We start from the raw sequence: 17,119 nt of genomic DNA, 5'->3' as shown, positions 1-17,119 counted from the left end.
TCCACAAGATCTCAAAATATTTTTTTAAGTTAAGAGTGAAATCAACTCTGGTAATAGGCATGAAATAAAATAAGCTGAAGGTCTTCCTTACTCTTGAGGTTTTTGGCTTTGCTTAAATTGGAAGATTGGAGCAGGTGGTCTCCTGAGGTTCCTTCCAGTCTGGATTATTCTATCATTCCAGGCACTTCTCAGTTACTCTTGCAATTCCAGGCACTGCTCAGATATCTGTTACTCTCAAATAGGGATATTCTCTCTTGCCACATTACAGTTTTAATATTCATGTCAAAATTTCATATCAGGTTTTATGTAACCCAGTTTAAACAAATAATCTTTCAGGTCAGCATTTGATATGTTGAGATTAACTGGCACACAGTTAAAGGACTAGTTGTTCTTTGGTTTCTTGGTGAGGGAAGATTTTTTTTCTAAATACAAAATATATAGAAATATCTGTAATATTACACAGTCCATACTCTATTTTTAAAATATTTTTAATTACCTCTGTTATGCCTGCAGAGAGCGCTTCTGTAATATCAAAGCATCTGACCTGTACCAAAGGTGTTATATCAGTACCTAAATGCCTCATTGCATTGCATTTCATTTTAAAGGTATGATTTAAAGGACACCTCCAAAATCACCCTTGTGGACATCCAGTTACTGGCTGCCATGGGCCCTCCAGGTGGGGGCAGGAATCCCATCACTCCTCGGTTTTTGCGGCACTTCAACATTTGCACCATTAATTCTTTCAGCGATGAAACCATGATCCGCATCTTCTCCACCGTGGTAGCTCTTTACCTAAGGACTAATGACTTCCCTTCTGACTTCTCCACAATTGGGAATCAAATTGTCACTGCCACCTTAGAGGTAAGAGGCAAATGCCATATAGGAAATTTCCTTCAATTTGTTCATTACAGTTCCTTTGGCTCTATAATAATTTAGTTGGTGAAGCAGAGATTTGAAGTATTTTGTTCATTATTCTTTTTAACACACAGCCTCATCTGCCTTGACAAAGTTGTCTTAGTATTTATTATCATAGTAACCTTCTGATTCTAGAATATGGTCTTTGAATTTGTGTTAAAGTGGGTTCTGTGGTACTTGCACCACATAATGTCATGCAGGTGAGACTGGAATCTCTCTGGGGCCTGACAGGCACTGGAAGCTGTCACATGCAAAGTGAAAATGAAAGTATCAGTTGCAACCCTTCCAAAATTCCTTCTCAGAGAGACCAAGAATGAAGAAAGCACCCTCTCCACTTTCCTACTTCCTCTCTCAGTTTTTACATTAATGGTGGGCACATCACAGCAGGCTGAGGATGTTGGCATGACCATGCAGATTTTATGGGTCTGACTCCAGTGTGCCAGAATGTCACAGAAGTGTTGTTGAATGGAAAACCATTAGGCCCAGCTGTATGGAATTTCTAAATGATTTGTGAAGTTCCATATTACAAATTTTAGTGAGTATCTCATTTGCAATGTACCACGTGCATAAAAAAGGAATGGCAATTTGGGACATTTTTGCAAAGGAGTGTTTAACTTACAGACACAATATCAAAGTCCAGCTCTGCTGGCACATTGTGTAGCAGAAAGCAGTATCACTGTGAACAGATCTGTTGCCTGCCATAGGTATCCTCCATGGAAAGGCATTAGGTGACTAATACTTGACCACTGAAAAATTCTGACAGAAAATCTCGTCAGCCTCAAAGGCAAGATCAAATGGCTCCAGTTTCACAGATGCTGTGACTTCCTGCTGCTGCAGAACTGAGGCCTCACTTGTTCTACTTATCCCAGGGACGTACTCAAGACCAAATCCATCTCGTTCCAAGGTCTTGCAGAGCTGGTATTTGAGAAATATCATTAGATAGTACATTCTGTGTATAAATCAATCACAAGGCTGACTGACTACTGCCACTAGACATCCCTGTCAGTTCAGTTAATCCTTCCAAAACAAACAAGAAAGTAATTCACAAGAAATTTGCAAGTTTTGCATCATTAAACCGAAAATTATAGTAGCAGCTACTAGTGATTTGAATGCATTTGACTACATATTCAGAACATTCCATTTTGTCAGGATCCATCTTGGATCAATTTGAGAGTGTTGTCTTTTGACACAGTCAGACACGTGTTTCTCATCAGGCTGCATCAGAATTAGTTTATGCTGTTAGACTCTTATGCATTTGCCTGCTAGAGAATCTGTTCTAACATGGATTTTCATTCTGGTAAGGAGCACTTTCCAACTCCTAGGACTAAAGTATGTGATAGAAGAACTGAGCTTTGGAATTGGCTTTGGACATGGGACAGCAGGTGAAATGTGTATGCAGTACAATGGATATAGTCAAGCCTGTAAAACTTGATTTTTGCTGTGATTTTTTTTTTAACAAGCTAATGTTTGATAGGTGTCTTCACCTTTGAGTACATATAGACAGATTAAATGTTCCCTCTCTCAGTATTCACCTCAGCATGTTATTTATGTTCAATGTAGTGAGAAATTACACTATTTCTGTCATAACAACATGAGCTAACAACAGCTGACGTGTTCCAAATTAGGGCAAAACATAGGACACTTTTCTTCATCTACCTATTCCCTCAACTTTTTTATTGACTCTATTTCATTTTGAGTAATTTGTAGATGTGCAAACAATAGATTTGAACAAGTGAAAATCTAGGAAGTTACCATTACATGTCATTTAATACTTTGCTTGAAGGAGGACATCACACAGCTAAAGGAAGTCAAGAAATCTGAGTGGTCTTCCTGGTCCTAGGACTGATTTCTTTGTACTCGCTACAATTGGTTTTCCCATTTGAAAATTTAGGTTGGTAGCACAGGGAGGTTCCAGAACTGCATGAGGTACATCTGATTTATTCAGAGAGGACTTGGAGATCATCAGATTTCATTCAGATTTAAGTATGAAATGTATATCTTGGAGAAATAAAATTTTAGAAGACATTTAAGAACTATTATAATAACATAGTCACTGTTACTGTTTTGTTGATTTTGTTGTTCTTTGTTGTTATTATCTGAAGGTGTACAAGAAAGCCATCAAAAATCTTTTGCCCACACCAGCCAAATCTCATTATACATTCAACCTGCGTGACTTTTCCCGTGTTATCCATGGCTGTTTGCTCATTAAGAAAAATTCCGTGGAAAACAAACGTGTCATGATTCGGCTGTTTGTCCATGAGGTGTTCCGTGTCTTCTATGACCGTCTGGTGGAAGATGATGATAGAGCCTGGTTGTTCAATCTAGTGACAAATATTGTGAAAGAACACTTCAAAGAAACATTTGATTCAGTTTTTGCACACCTGAAGCAAGGAAAGGCACCTGTGAGTATCACATTTAACCTGTGGCAAAATGATTGCTTTTCTTACAAATTTAGGACTAGAAAGTTCCTCAGTCACAGGTGAAATTTTGGATCGAATGTGCTTGGAAGTCTGATTCTCTTGATACTCTTAAATGGACTTCCAGAGACCTAATTTACAGCAGAAGGAGACATTCTCTCTTTAAATTTAGCTTGTGACTGAGTTACTGTGTGGCAAACAGCATTCTGTGATTATGTCATATAATCATGTTATATTTTATGCCTTCTCTTCCTTTTTTCTCTTCTTCATTTTTTTTCTTCCCCTGTAATTTCATTGGTGTATAGAAGAAATGACTTTGTGGTCTTAGTTGCCCATTTCATAATATACATCTGTATAAATTTGATGTACTCTGAAGCTCATGATTATGAGATTGTTAGTGACTATTTGAGCCAATTGTTTCCCAAGAACAAATTAAGAATTTTTAGGTGGGTGTTTTCAATGAGTCAAAATATTCTGGAGTGCTTTTTCTTGTGTTTGGAGTATTTGTCTAAAATCTCCTTTGTTTCCTAAAATTCCAATGAGGAATTAAATATTTAACTTCACTTCATAATTTGCTGCATATTTACCATAGGTAACAGAAGAAAACATGAGAAGTTTGTGCTTTGGTGACTACATGGTTCCAGAACTTGAGGGAGATGAAAGACTTTATATTGAGGTTCCAAGCATTGAGGAGTTTGGTGAAGTTGTGGAGCAGTGTCTGGATGAATATAATCAAACCCAGAAAACAAGAATGAACCTTGTTGTTTTCAGGTGTGTGTGATCTGTATTATTAAGAGCTTTAAGGAGTAGTTGATTATTCAGTATATTCAATTTTGTGGACTGTGGTTTTTGGTAAGTCTCCTCCCCTTAATGCATCCATAAAACTGTTTATGGTGTTACACCTTTTTGGATGAAAGTAAACTGATTTTACTCTTACGGCTCTGCTTTTTCTACCTGAAAATAAATAATGAGAAAATTTTCTTCTAAGGAGGGGATTTGAATATTTTCTTTAGTTGTTACAGAAACATTGTGCACCGAATCAGGTGGGTGCTGTACTTCTGCTAGGCCTTTGTTACCAGCAAAGTTGGATGTCAGCTTTCCCTGCAGCCACTGGCCTTTCATTTCCCAGAGACAAGGATTCTAGGAGCAGGATGTGGCACAGTCATGGCTCTGTCTGCTCTGTTGTTATGCAGCACAGCCCTGCCCCACGTTTGGCACGTACCCAGCTGGTGCTGCAGCTAATCCTGGGGAATTCTAGACTCTGCAGGCCCCTGTTGTCACCTTAACTTGTGATCAGGCAGAGCTACAACCAAGACGGATCAGGAGGTCACAAATCCTTCTCCTCCCCATTGCTGGAGATTGCTGCCTCTTCCTGTTTGCCAGCGTGACTTGACATGCAGAGATACTTTGTAAATGTGATTAGGATTAATTTAAACTCTTCTAATAGCAGCTTATTTTAGTCTAGGTCATTTTGTCAAGCTGGATTTATGAGTACCTGTATATCCAGCTAGGCTGGGAGTTTGAAGAGCTGGCAGCCTCTGATCAGAGGCCAGTTCCTGAGTGTAGAAGCAATGTCCCAGTGACCTCACTGAATAGCAACCAGGAGAACATGTTTGACTGTAGCCTTAGAGTTCAATCTCATTAATAACATCTGAATTTGATTCTTTATTTTTCTAACCAGTAAGAATAAACAAGAATTTATCTTTCTTGAAATGCTTGCAAGTGTTTTTTAAACCATTTTAAATTTCTACTCAGCTTACTTTAATTCCCCCATGCCCTGTGCTTCAGCAGGTGATGTCCTGTAGACCTTCCTGCACATTCCCTGGTAACCTGTGCTTGTATTTCCACAAGGACTCTCAGTATGTGCAGGTCCTGCTTTCTGAAGATGTTGTTCCAATATCTATTCATGTATAAGTTATAAAACACTGTCAGAGGGAGAGGGAATGGAGATGTTTGTTGATGTAACCCATTTTCCCCCAGTGGTTACTTTAAAAAGATCTTTAAACTGTTATACTAAAGAAAGTTAAAATTGGCAATACTGCTATGATTTTGAAGTAGAGAATTACTGATTTTTGTTTCCTTTGTTGCATTTATCTTTATAGTGTTCCTGTTCTTACCACTGCCTATTCCATTTAGTAATTTGTAGTAATTTAGCTGAAGACTGATATTTGTATAATAGAAAAATCGTTGGTTTTATTTTATTTTGTGGTACCTACCCACTCTCTTTTTTCTTCTTCCTCTCAGCTTCCCCCCACCCCACATTAAGAAATTTCTTTTGGAGATGCTACTTCTTTATTTGTTTCACAGCTTTGTAGGTGCATAAATGTAAATGTGTTTGTGCCATTCTGGTAATAGGCACATTTCAAATGTAGGTACATGTTGGAACATCTGTCCCGGATAAGCCGTGTCCTGAAGCAGCCAGGGGGCAATGCCCTGTTGGTTGGAATGGGAGGGAGTGGCCGGCAGTCCTTGACTCGTCTGGCAGCATTCATGGCAAGAATGTGGGTTTTTCAACCAGAGATTTCTAAGACCTATGGTACAAATGAGTGGAGAGAAGATCTGAAAGTGAGTATTAATAACCTGTCTACATTTTACCTCAATTTTGAGGAAAGCTGTTTTGGAATGTACAATGTTTTAACTGTCGTGTGTTTTCAGAGACTCCTGAAGAGTGCAGGTGTAAAAGGCTTGAAAACTGTATTTCTAATCACAGATGCACAAATTAAAGAAGAAAGCTTTTTAGAAGATGTTGACAGTGTCCTCAACACTGGGGAGGTACCCAATCTTTTTGCAGCAGATGAAAAACAAGAAATTACAGAGGTATCCTTAGAAAGTCTTTATTTCACCTCCCTTTTCAGCTATTTTGTCAGTTTAGTGTGAAGCATGGCTTTGGGATATTTGCACCTAATTCTGACTTCTTTTTGAGACCTTGGATAAATCAAGGTCTTGGATAAATTAGTAATCTTATGGAGTACTTTATGCCAACCAATAACTTTAGTCTGCCCTGGCATTCTGTTTACAAACCCATTAAGCTGTGCTTGTAGAGAACTTGCATTTTTCACTAATACCCTGTGGCCATATTTATTTTTGTAGTGTATTGTGCAGGAGAAGAATATACATCATAATGTTTTCATTAGACAGTTCAGGGCAAAGACATTTTTATAAGAAAACATGGCCTGCCTTTGTCAGTGGACTCTTTACTGATTAGGGCAGCAGGGCTCTCTTAGAATGTCGTAGTCTTGACACTTCTACTCAGAGAGAAGTTGGGCAAAGGTGCTCCATGAAGTTAGGCTCAGAAGTAAAGATGCAATGTACTCAGGAAAATTAAAAAAAAAATAATTTTTATTAACATATTCAGTGGATTTATCTAGAACTTAGTAGCTACCCATAACATGCCAGCAGTAGCAAAGCTGGTTTTTACTCATTTAAATCTACTCCATCAAAATAATTCCACTTTAACTCTATTGTTATTAAACTCATTTTTGTCATTTATTTTAATCTTATGTAAAGTATACATGTAAAGTATACATGCCTCTGTGGAAGAGTAATTTGAGTTTTAGGGCTTCAAGGATTGTTAATTAATTGAGGATAATATCTATGAAGTAGATTTTAATTTCAAATATTCAGGTTTCTTCTTGTTTTGAGAGATTACTGTTTATGGTAAATGAATTAATGGAGTATGTTTTGATGTTTGAAATTTAAATCTTTCTCTCCAGTTAGGTAATTACAGATTATTTTAATATAATATTAAAGCTAAAAACGTTATTATTTATAATTGAAAGCTTTGGGGGTTTATTTCGTCAGGGAGCTAATCATGCATTTTGATTTTTCAGAATGTGTCTTAAACCTCTGTCTCATCTTAGCCTGTCTTGTCCATCTGAAACTCATCTTGGGATGGATTTTTTGGTTTTGTTCTGACCTATTCTCAGTTGCTCCAAGGCAGTAGATATGATCATTTCTAGAGTGAGTTGTCAGGGTCACAGATAAATCTATTCTCAGGGAGTATTTACTGCTTTTTCTGGTTTTCTGTTTTATTTTACCTGTTTCATTTATAATAAAAAATTTGATTTCATGGTGATGCTGTCACTAACAGGATTACTATAGGACTTCAGATGGACTTAATGAGAAATGATAGAACATTTTTTGTGCTCTGCATTATCCCTAAGGGTGTTCGTGCAGTAGTTCAGACTGACAGCAAAGGTGAAGACTTCAGTCCCTTGGCCTTGTTTGCATATTTTGTGAACTTCTGCAAAGAAAACCTCCACATTGTGGTGGCATTCAGCCCCATCGGAGACGCCTTCCGCAACCGGCTGAGGCAGTTCCCATCACTCATCAATTGCTGTACCATTGATTGGTTCCAGGTATGGGAAAATATTTGTATTGTTTCCTCAAGAAGCTGCTTCCATTTTCTAACAGTCTATATTTTTACACCCATTAGACTTTCTTTTGTCTTCTTTGTAGAAGTGCTCCTTGTTTTTCAGGATTTTAAAATCGTAGGCATTTCCTGTAGTTTTTTGGGAACTCCTTGATGTGTGATCTCAACGTTTCTGCAACTAAATAAACTTAGATTTTACTACTACAAGTTTCTTAGTTTCGTGATGGTAATTTGTCATTTTACTACATAATGTGTATGTTTTAAAGGGTTGGTGAAACCATTTCAGGGTGACTGTAAAATGATCTTAATTGCTGCTGCCTGTTAAGCAGATCATACATTGTAGGAATGAGTAACAAATACAAATCCTACTGTTTATTTGTAGATCTATTATAGCAGAATAAAACTTGGAGAGTTCCTGTAGTTAGAGATCCTTACTGCAAGCAGTATTGCTCTCACTAAAGCACAGTCAGCTCTAGAGCTTTGCCCAGTGTTGATGTCAATTGATTTTTCTGCCAAAGGATGACAACAGATACAGAAATGATTGGATAGAATGACACTGTGTAGCTTTGAGCTGGAACGTCAGCCTGGAGATGCCAGAAAATATTGCAAGGAGCTAACTCTTGTATCAGTTCATTATTCTTCAGATACAGCTGGGACTAGTGTGTCTCATTCTGGTGTTTTGAATGGTAAAAATTGATTTTAAAGTATGAAGACTGCCAACAGTTGAATTCTAAAAATTCTTTTCTCCTTACTTCTCCCTCAGCCATGGCCTGAAGATGCCCTTGAGCGTGTGGCCAGTAAGTTCTTAGAAACACTCGAGCTCACAGACACTGAGCGTCAGGGAGTTGTGCCCATCTGTAAATACTTTCATACTTCAGTTTTGGCACTCTCTGAAAGGTCAGTCTGTTTCTTTTGAAAACAACCATTAATCAATAAAATAGTGGATGATCGAGTTTAATTACCACTCATTTCTATATTAAAAGTTATCATAACTATCTGCCTGCATAAAGACATCATATAAAATTGTTGAAATTGTTTATTCTTATTATTCAACAAACAGTTACATAACTTTGCCACCAATAAACTAAAAGAGTAAATCAAAACTTAAAGTTACTCTTAGCTTTTTATTTTTTTTAATAGGTTCTTGCGAAGTCTGGGACGCCACAATTATGTTACTCCTACTTCTTATCTTGAGCTTATTGCTGCATTTCAGAGACTTCTTACTGAGAAACGAGACAGTGTAATGAAAGCCAAGAAAAAATATGTGAATGGACTAGAAAAACTAGCTTTTGCTGAGTTACAGGTGAGGTAGGACAAATATGGAACTGAAAATAGAAAATGTTTGTCAAATGCAGGTCTTTTCCTGGGGAAGTCAGTCAAAAGTGTAACTTCAGATTTTGTTTAACTTAATCTTCAACAGTGAAACTGTAAAAAATGTATTTTGCCTTTTCTTTCCTTGTGCTAAAAGCCATACATCTCTAAGCATATATTGCTAAGCAGTAAATGAACAGAGCTTCTCTTTCCTAGATGGTTAACAGGTGACTATTAGTGAACATAGTTCTTAGAATCAGATGTCGTACGTATGAGGTAAAAATAAGTCTCAGAAATGTTTTGATTCGAACCTTTTACATCCTTCTGTCAATAAATTAGTCGTTAAGTAAAATCTAGGTCTTACAGAAATTCCTGGAAATGGTACTTGACCTTTCTGAATCCTACCTGATCCTTTTGCATATGCATAGGTTGCTGAGATGAGACAAGAACTAGTTCAGCTGCAGCCCAAACTGGAAGAGGCTAAAGTGGAAAACGCAAAAATGATGAAGGTAGACTTATACAAATAGAACTTTGTGGCTTTTAATGTAAGTATGTGTGTACTGATGTCACTGATATGTGACTTTCAGGAAGTAAAAGTTGAGGCTTTTAATCTCAGTTCTTGTTTAAAAGAGTTTCCAGTATTGTGAAACTTGCCGTTATTTATGGTTATATCCTTAGAACCAAAAGAAAATTACATTCTTACTCTAAGATACAACATAAAACCTACTCATATGGGTTTTTTTCCTCAGATAATAGAAGTAGAATCTGCAGAAGTAGAAGAAAAAAGAAAAGTTGTGAAAGTAGATGAAGAAATTGCTACAGAAAAAGCTGAAGAAGCTCAGACATTGAAAAATGAATGTGAGAGTGACCTGGCACAGGCAATACCTGTCCTGGAGGCTGCAATTGGTGCTCTTGACACTTTGAAGGCAAGCTGACCTAAACTTCAGCGTTTGAAAGTGTTATTTAAGTCTTCCATTTATTTGAGAATGATTGCACTAAATGAAAACAATTAAAGTGTTACATTTCCTCAATTTTGGCAAAGGAAAGGCCTTGTACAGTCGTTGCTCAGCCCATTTCCTGTTATGTACTCAGACTATTGAGCATTTAAAAAACTGTTTATTTGAAGAAAAGCCCACTTTTGGGAAAAGTAACCAAAACCTGAGATGACCAACAGTGTTATCTGCCGAATTTCCTCTTTCAACTGAGCTAGTGTTGACCACCAGTGTCACAGCATTTGTTTGTGACTAAGAATTCTCTGGGTCTTTGGTTTAAAGGTTTTGTCCTTGTCATGACTTAGATAAGATCAGAAAGCTGTATTGTTGAGAAAGTCCTGCAGGAATTTAGTAAAGTGAGAGATATTTTAGTAGTAGTTTAGAAGAATACAAGATGTCTTAGATGGCACAGAAGTGTATCAAAAATATTCTGACATGGACTTTTTAAAACCTAACTTTATTTAATTGTAGGATAGGACGCATTGATGCATAGTATACGTTGATGGATATTGTTAATTTTATGCTCACACTGTCTCATCCTTTCTAAAAGTCCTCTATTACCAGTTACATTCATTGGTAATGGTGTTATAATTCCTCTTTGTTTCTCTCAGTTCATTTATTGAGTGGTGAGAAAGGCATAATATTTGTTATAATTTTCCACATGTATTTTTTATTTTAGCCTTCTGATATAGCAGTTGTCAAAACAATGAAAAATCCTCCATCTGGTGTCAAACTTGTCATGGCTGCTGTCTGTGTCATAATGGGAAAAAAACCTGAGAAAATTCCAAATCCTTCAGGGGCTGGAGGCAAGGTAAAATGGCAGTTAGAAATAAAAATGTAATTCATGTTCTTCCCAACACTTGTCCAATAGACAGGATCCCCCAAGGTCCATTAAAGTAGATAACTACTTGTGGCCTCTGTCCATCATTCTACTGAAAACTTTCAGAATTCCCTGTTTTCCAAATTTTGTAATGTGCCAAGAGAACACATTTAATTTGCTTAACTCATGTATTTCCTACTGTGTTCTGTAGATTTTGGATTACTGGACTGTGAGCCAGAAAATGCTTGGCAACATCAATTTCTTAAGGGAGCTGAAAAACTGTTCTGAGAGCCCTCTTCCGGTAAGGCTTTTTCAGTGATTGTTACCACTTAAACACCTTCTTGCAGGGAAAAAAAAATAGAAAATTCTATATTAGAGACCTCATTTGTCCAATCTAGTCAACTTCTGTTGTCACCAGGGATCATTATAACATGATAGGGTATCTCTGTAGAGTGGGTGTGGTCATAGCAAGTGAGCCAAACTTCCTCAGGGTGAGCCTTGTATGTGACATCTCAGAAGGCTCCCCAGGGTAGTGGGCACAGCACCAAGGCTGCCAGAGTTCATGAGACACTGGGACAACGTTCTCAGGCACATGGTGGGATTTTTCATGTTGTCCTGTTCAGAGCCAAGAGATGGAATTAATGATCCTTGTGGGTCCCTTCCCATATTCTATGACTCTGTGAGTGGGAACAGTATATATGATAATTTCTCAAAACATTCTTCCAGCCTCTGGCACTTTAAATGAAGGACTTCCAAAGCTAGATGTAGTTTCTGTGTGTTTAGTAGCTTTCAGTGGATCTCTCTTGTGTAATTTCTCTAATCCTCTTAAGCTCATATAAACTTTATGGACTACAAGATCTTTTTACAAAGCATTCCAGAAGTCTACTGGAAGTGGCATGGAGAGCTGTCTCCTTCTGTTTCTTCTGAACCTGCAAACAGTTGTGTCTTGAGAAAAAGATAGCAAATAATGAAATTAATGTATTTTACATGAGGGAGAGCATAAAATAAGGCTTCCATGTGACTGTAACGCTCCTAGCACTTAGGGAGCTGCCATATGGAAGATGTAGTAAAAGCACAATTATAAAGGCTAAGGACAGGATTAGGATGAAAACGGGAAAAAAACACAAATAGCAACAGGAAGACAAAAAGAAACGAATTAGCAGTGGTTTCTCCAACAGTTAATACTGAAAGATTCTTTCCTATTGCACTGTGTAGAGAAATGACCATCAGTCAGTTTGATTTCCAAGTGTCAGCCCCGAGACTTTGCTGAGCTCTGATCCTTTCCTCACCCAGGAAGCCGTCATGCAGAAGATTCGGTCTGAATACTTGACTAATCCAGAGTTTGATCCACAAGTGGTGGCCAAAGCTTCCTCGGCAGCAGAGGGTTTATGCAAATGGATTAAGGGAATGGAAGTGTATCACAGGGTGTCAAAGGTGTGTTTTTGATCCCAGTCCCTCAGTGCTATGGAAGCCTCCCTTTGCTCAGTATGTTCACCCTAAGCATTGTATTTGATATTAAGTTACAAAAACATACTCCGAGCATTTGTGTCTTTGTTGTAACTGAGTAGGAGATTGAACCCAAGAAGGAGCGTTTGAGAGTGGCTGAGGAGTCCTTGGCAGAGACAATGACACTCCTGAATCAGAAGAGGGCAGAACTTGCAGAAGTTGAAGGTCGTTTGGCTGCTTTGGAACAAACCTTCACTGAGAAGACTGAAGAAAAGGCTCGTTTAGAATTCCAAGTTGATCTGTGTGCCAAAAAACTGGAACGAGCAGAGAAGTTGATTGGAGGCCTTGGTGGAGAGAAAACAAGGTCAGGTTAAGGTTCAAATGTCAGATTTAACAACTACTGTAGGAATAGAATTTGAATTTCCATTCTCTGAGCCTTTAATGCTGTATATCTGTCTGTGGACTGCAGTGCTTAAGAATACTTGGGATCTTGAAATATTCCTAATTGTTTGTAATGTAAAAATATGGGCAGCAACATCAGGAGAATTGTAGAGGAATTCCTCAACGTGAGAATGAAATACATAAATGAGGTTTTCATGTTCTCTACCTGAAGTTGAAGAATAACAACAAACAGTTGTTTTAACATCAATGTCATTAATGTGGAGGTTTCAGCACCATTTTTTTCTTTATATTGTGCTTGTCATAGATGGGATAAAGCTGCAAAAGATCTTCAAGAAGAATATGATAATCTGACAGGTGATGTTCTGGTATCAGCTGGAGTAATAGCATATCTGGGAGCTTTTACTGCTGCATTTCGACAAGAATGTACCAAAGATTGGAGCAAACTGTGCCAGGTTAGAAGGTTATCTTAGATTTAAATAAGTGCTTGCTTTTTTTCAGACTGCTGCAAAAGGCTTAAAAATGCCTTGCCATTTATTTAACGTTAGCCTAGTAAACCTCATTAAGACCAATGGGATCAACTCTGTTGATCCAATATTCTTTGGATTTGAATTTAATTAAATCAGTGCATTTACACTTACAGTAGCATGTCAGAAGTCAGAGCACATCATGGACTTTGTAAGGCTTGATTCTTGTTCAAGTAAAATCTCAGTGTTTTCTGTATTTTTCTTTTAAATGAAAGAATTACATTTAAAATGCAGTTATGTGTAATGTAAAAGAATTTCTGTAACTTACACCATCACTTATTTGTGTGTTAATTAAATGGCTGATTATTCTGTTTACAAAGGGACAGTTCCAATATAGTTATACAAATGCCATAATTCATAAATCAAGTGATTTGGAGTCACTTATTGTGACTTTAAACAGTAACAAATCAGCACTGGATTGCTGTAGTGATTTAATGAAAGATGCGTTCATGAGATGATTTCCAGCTCTGTATGAGTTTCTTAAGGTGATACCTTGTCAAAACTTTGCATAATAAAACACCCACATGTAAAATGTACCAAAAATTGGACAAATCAAGAGAGAGTAAATATTCAGTGGAGAAATGTAGTTATTGAAACCATGTTTTTATTTTTCCCAGGATTTTTGCTTATACATGACCTACTTTGGACTCATAAAAGGAAATGCATATTGTCACTTTTGATTGAAGTGGCATGTAATAAAAGATGTAAAGAAACACACAATGAAGAGAAATATGGTTTTCTTTTTTTTTTCTTTTTTTTTTTTTTTCTCTTTTACAGGAGAAAAATATCCCTTGTTCTGAGGATTTCTCTTTGAGTCAGAATCTTGGTGACCCAATCAAAATCAGAGCCTGGAATATTGCTGGTTTGCCAACTGATGCATTTTCTGTAGACAATGGGGTCATTGTTGAAAATTCAAGACGTTGGTAGGTGACAAATTGTTTCAAATCCAAACAAGTTTCCCCTTTTTTAGAAAAAGAAAACTAAATATCTGGAGACAATCTAGCTTCCACAGAGCAATGCAATTGAAAACATGAGTGAAATCTTTATATCCCTCTCCTGTGAAATGTAAGAGGGATAACACTTTAGAGATTTGTGTATGTAGTTGAAAGCTTTCCTCTCACCAAATTTCTCATTCTTTACATGTTTAATGACAGGATTCAGGTTATATACATTGAAGGGTCCAGATCCCACAGTCATGTCAGGTTCTTACAGTTACAAGGTTATCAGATGAGAATTTTATCTTTTATAGGCATTTTTTTGGTGGGAAACTCACATCTATATAGAAAAAATTCTTTTAGGACCTTTAAAAACTTTTTTTTTAATTCCTATTGAAATATTATTTCAAAGATGATATGTATTGCATTATATGAAACTTGTGTTATCTGTCTGCAAATAATCTGCACTCAGTGAAAATATAAGAATATAGAATTTTCTAGTAATGTTCTTGTGATCTATGTTCACTTAAGAATTAGTCTTCGTGACAGATTCAGATTACTTTCAGATTGACAATGTGTAATTCCATATTTAGAATATTGCTTAGTTCTCTGAAGGTGCAGTTAGAGGAAGTGTTTGATATCTTTTATGCCTGACTAATTAAAATACATACATATAGACAAAAGCAGCACATGCATATGTTGAACAAATTTACAAAATTTACAAATTCTACAAAATTAATTATTATCACCTTTCCCCACCCTGCTTACATTTCCAGTCTTACATTGGCTGAAATACCAACATCTCAGATTAAATTCCAAATAATTGTTCATTTTTATTTTTTTTAAGTGAAAAAACATATAGGAAGAAAATCAAAACATGTAAAAATTAATAGATTCTACATACTGATAATTCCAGAGGAGAAGCAGAACAAGATTTTACAAGAATTCTGCATGATGTGTATTATATGTGTATTTTACAAAAAATGTTATAAATATTTTTTGCAACTTTTGAAACTATTTCTGCTATTAGTTTTCAAATTATGATAAAACACCTGCACATCCATTTTACACCGATCTCTTAAAACAACATAATCAAAATTGTATCACTTCTTCCTCGACAGCCTGATGCAAACATGTGAAAAAGTTTAAAATTTTGAAAAACTCCTGCAAGCACTAAGAAACTTTCTTCTATGTTCTAGGCCATTAATGATTGATCCTCAAGGGCAAGCAAATAAATGGGTCAAGAATTTCGAGAAGGAAAACCGTCTGAATGTTATCAAGATCAGTGACACAGATTATATGAGAACCGTGGAGAACTGCATCCAGTTTGGGACTCCACTGCTGATGGAAAACGTTGGAGAGGAACTAGACCCATCTCTTGAGCCTCTGCTGCTCAAACAGACCTTTAAACAAGGTACAGCAATGTGAATTTTGAACCCTAAATTGTATTTCATTCCTGTCCAGCTCGTAGTCTCCGGTACTGTCTGATGGTTTCCATGGTGCTCTCTGACTTTGTGCTGCCTGTGGCAAGAGAAGGGGAATTCCACAGCAGCCTCAAGTTTTATTTTTTATTAATTGTCATTCCCCTCTACTACAATAGTGGTTTTATGTGAAAACCTCCACCTTGTCACTATAGGAGACTAAGTAAATTCTTCAAATGGAACATTGTCAGTGAAATTGTTTTGCTTGTTCGTTTTCGTGTGCTTTAGGGTTATAATAATATTTGCTAAATGCTGTACAGATCCAGAAAAGCTGTCAAGGCCTTTTGCTTAAGGCACAACTTTCTTCTCTCTGACACTTGCTAAGTAGCTATGAATTTGGTTTTCAATTTTCGTTTTCCTCCTCTAAAATGACAGAAAAATGCAGATAAAGACAAATATGTTTTCCTTCCTTCTTATATAGTTTATCTTTACTGGTTTTCATGTTCATAATTAAAAAAAAAAAGGAAAGTAAAACTCAAACACTTATTTTTTTTCTCTCTTTTTTTTTTTTTTTGGTAGTTTCCTCTCCTTTTTTTAGGCAGGTAACTCAAGGAAAGAGTAGTCTGTAAGAATATAATATATGACAATAATTCCACAATTCTCTATTACCATCCCTAGTTTTATTTTGTATATGCAAATTGAAAGTACAGTAGTCATCAGATTGACTTGGTTTCACCTGCTAAGAGTAAAATGTGGCCCAATTGAATTTGCTGAGAATTTTTCAAATTATCAGATTTGTTTATTAATTTTTGCTTTTCAGAAAATTTGTCACTGACAAAAAGTTTGCTTCTACTTAATGAAAATGTCAGGGGGGTTTCCTGTAAATAGTTGGAGTAGATAAGTGGGGTTTTTTTAACATTTCTCCTCTTAATTTTAGGAGGCATGGAATGTATCAGGCTTGGTGAGTCTGTTATTGAATATTCCAGTGATTTCAAGTTTTTTATTACCACAAAACTAAGAAATCCACATTATATGCCTGAACTTGCTACGAAAGTTTTATTACTGAATTTTATGATAACACCAGAGGGACTTGAAGACCAATTGCTGGGTATTGTCGTGGCAGAGGAGAGGTAAGTCTCTCTGTATGGCAAATGACCATTAAATTTCTTTGTGCCATAATTCCAAGGATATGAGAGATTAATTTATTGCATAGCAAAAGGAATTTTACATGGTGTAAATGTTGCTCAGTAATAACTTTAAAAAAACCCCAGATTGTCATGTTTACTATGGGGTAGGTAAATATAGCAGATGTGAAATCATTGTTTTTTCATGGCAATTGTCTCCTGAAATACTCCTTGAATATTAGAAAACTATGCAAACATTATTTGAAGTTCAAATCATTATTGTTTTTGCAAAACTGCCAGACAAGGATGCAGAATTATGAATATTTTATTTTAAATTTGTATGAAATAAATGCAAAGTACCTCTGAAAGTGATTATGGGTCATATTGGAACCCTCACAGAGATACAGAGTGGTAGTATGGTGTTGTACAGACATGTCTGT

The 17,119-nt window shown here is 36.5% G+C and overlaps 1 protein-coding gene across 4 annotated transcripts in view; it reads left to right on the top strand.

The window, feature by feature from the left end:
• The window catches only part of DNAH12 (dynein axonemal heavy chain 12), a 60,636-nt gene that overhangs the window by 30,370 nt on the left and 13,147 nt on the right, over positions 1–17,119 (top strand). For all 4 annotated transcript variants that reach the window (XR_003527149.1, XM_027640041.1, XM_027640040.1 and 1 more), the window contains 18 exons: positions 606–861; positions 3,018–3,317; positions 3,925–4,103; positions 5,705–5,897; positions 5,988–6,149; positions 7,496–7,690; positions 8,468–8,601; positions 8,845–9,007; positions 9,444–9,524; positions 9,765–9,941; positions 10,687–10,818; positions 11,039–11,128; positions 12,121–12,261; positions 12,396–12,637; positions 12,980–13,127; positions 13,977–14,122; positions 15,334–15,548; positions 16,493–16,685. Coding sequence is in view for 3 of the 4 variants with exons in the window: in XM_027640041.1 (XP_027495842.1) it covers positions 606–861; positions 3,018–3,317; positions 3,925–4,103; positions 5,705–5,897; positions 5,988–6,149; positions 7,496–7,690; positions 8,468–8,601; positions 8,845–9,007; positions 9,444–9,524; positions 9,765–9,941; positions 10,687–10,818; positions 11,039–11,128; positions 12,121–12,261; positions 12,396–12,637; positions 12,980–13,127; positions 13,977–14,122; positions 15,334–15,548; positions 16,493–16,685 (3,147 nt within the window). In the remaining variant the exon portion in view is untranslated. The remainder of the gene's footprint in view (positions 1–605; positions 862–3,017; positions 3,318–3,924; positions 4,104–5,704; positions 5,898–5,987; positions 6,150–7,495; positions 7,691–8,467; positions 8,602–8,844; positions 9,008–9,443; positions 9,525–9,764; positions 9,942–10,686; positions 10,819–11,038; positions 11,129–12,120; positions 12,262–12,395; positions 12,638–12,979; positions 13,128–13,976; positions 14,123–15,333; positions 15,549–16,492; positions 16,686–17,119) is intronic.

This window comes from Corapipo altera, unplaced genomic scaffold (genome assembly GCF_003945725.1).
Source record: "Corapipo altera isolate COAL_440 unplaced genomic scaffold, ASM394572v1 55, whole genome shotgun sequence".
Taxonomy (NCBI): domain Eukaryota; kingdom Metazoa; phylum Chordata; class Aves; order Passeriformes; family Pipridae; genus Corapipo; species Corapipo altera.
The sequence above is the reverse complement of the archived record's forward strand: the minus strand, read 5'-3'. Positions and strand labels throughout refer to the sequence as shown.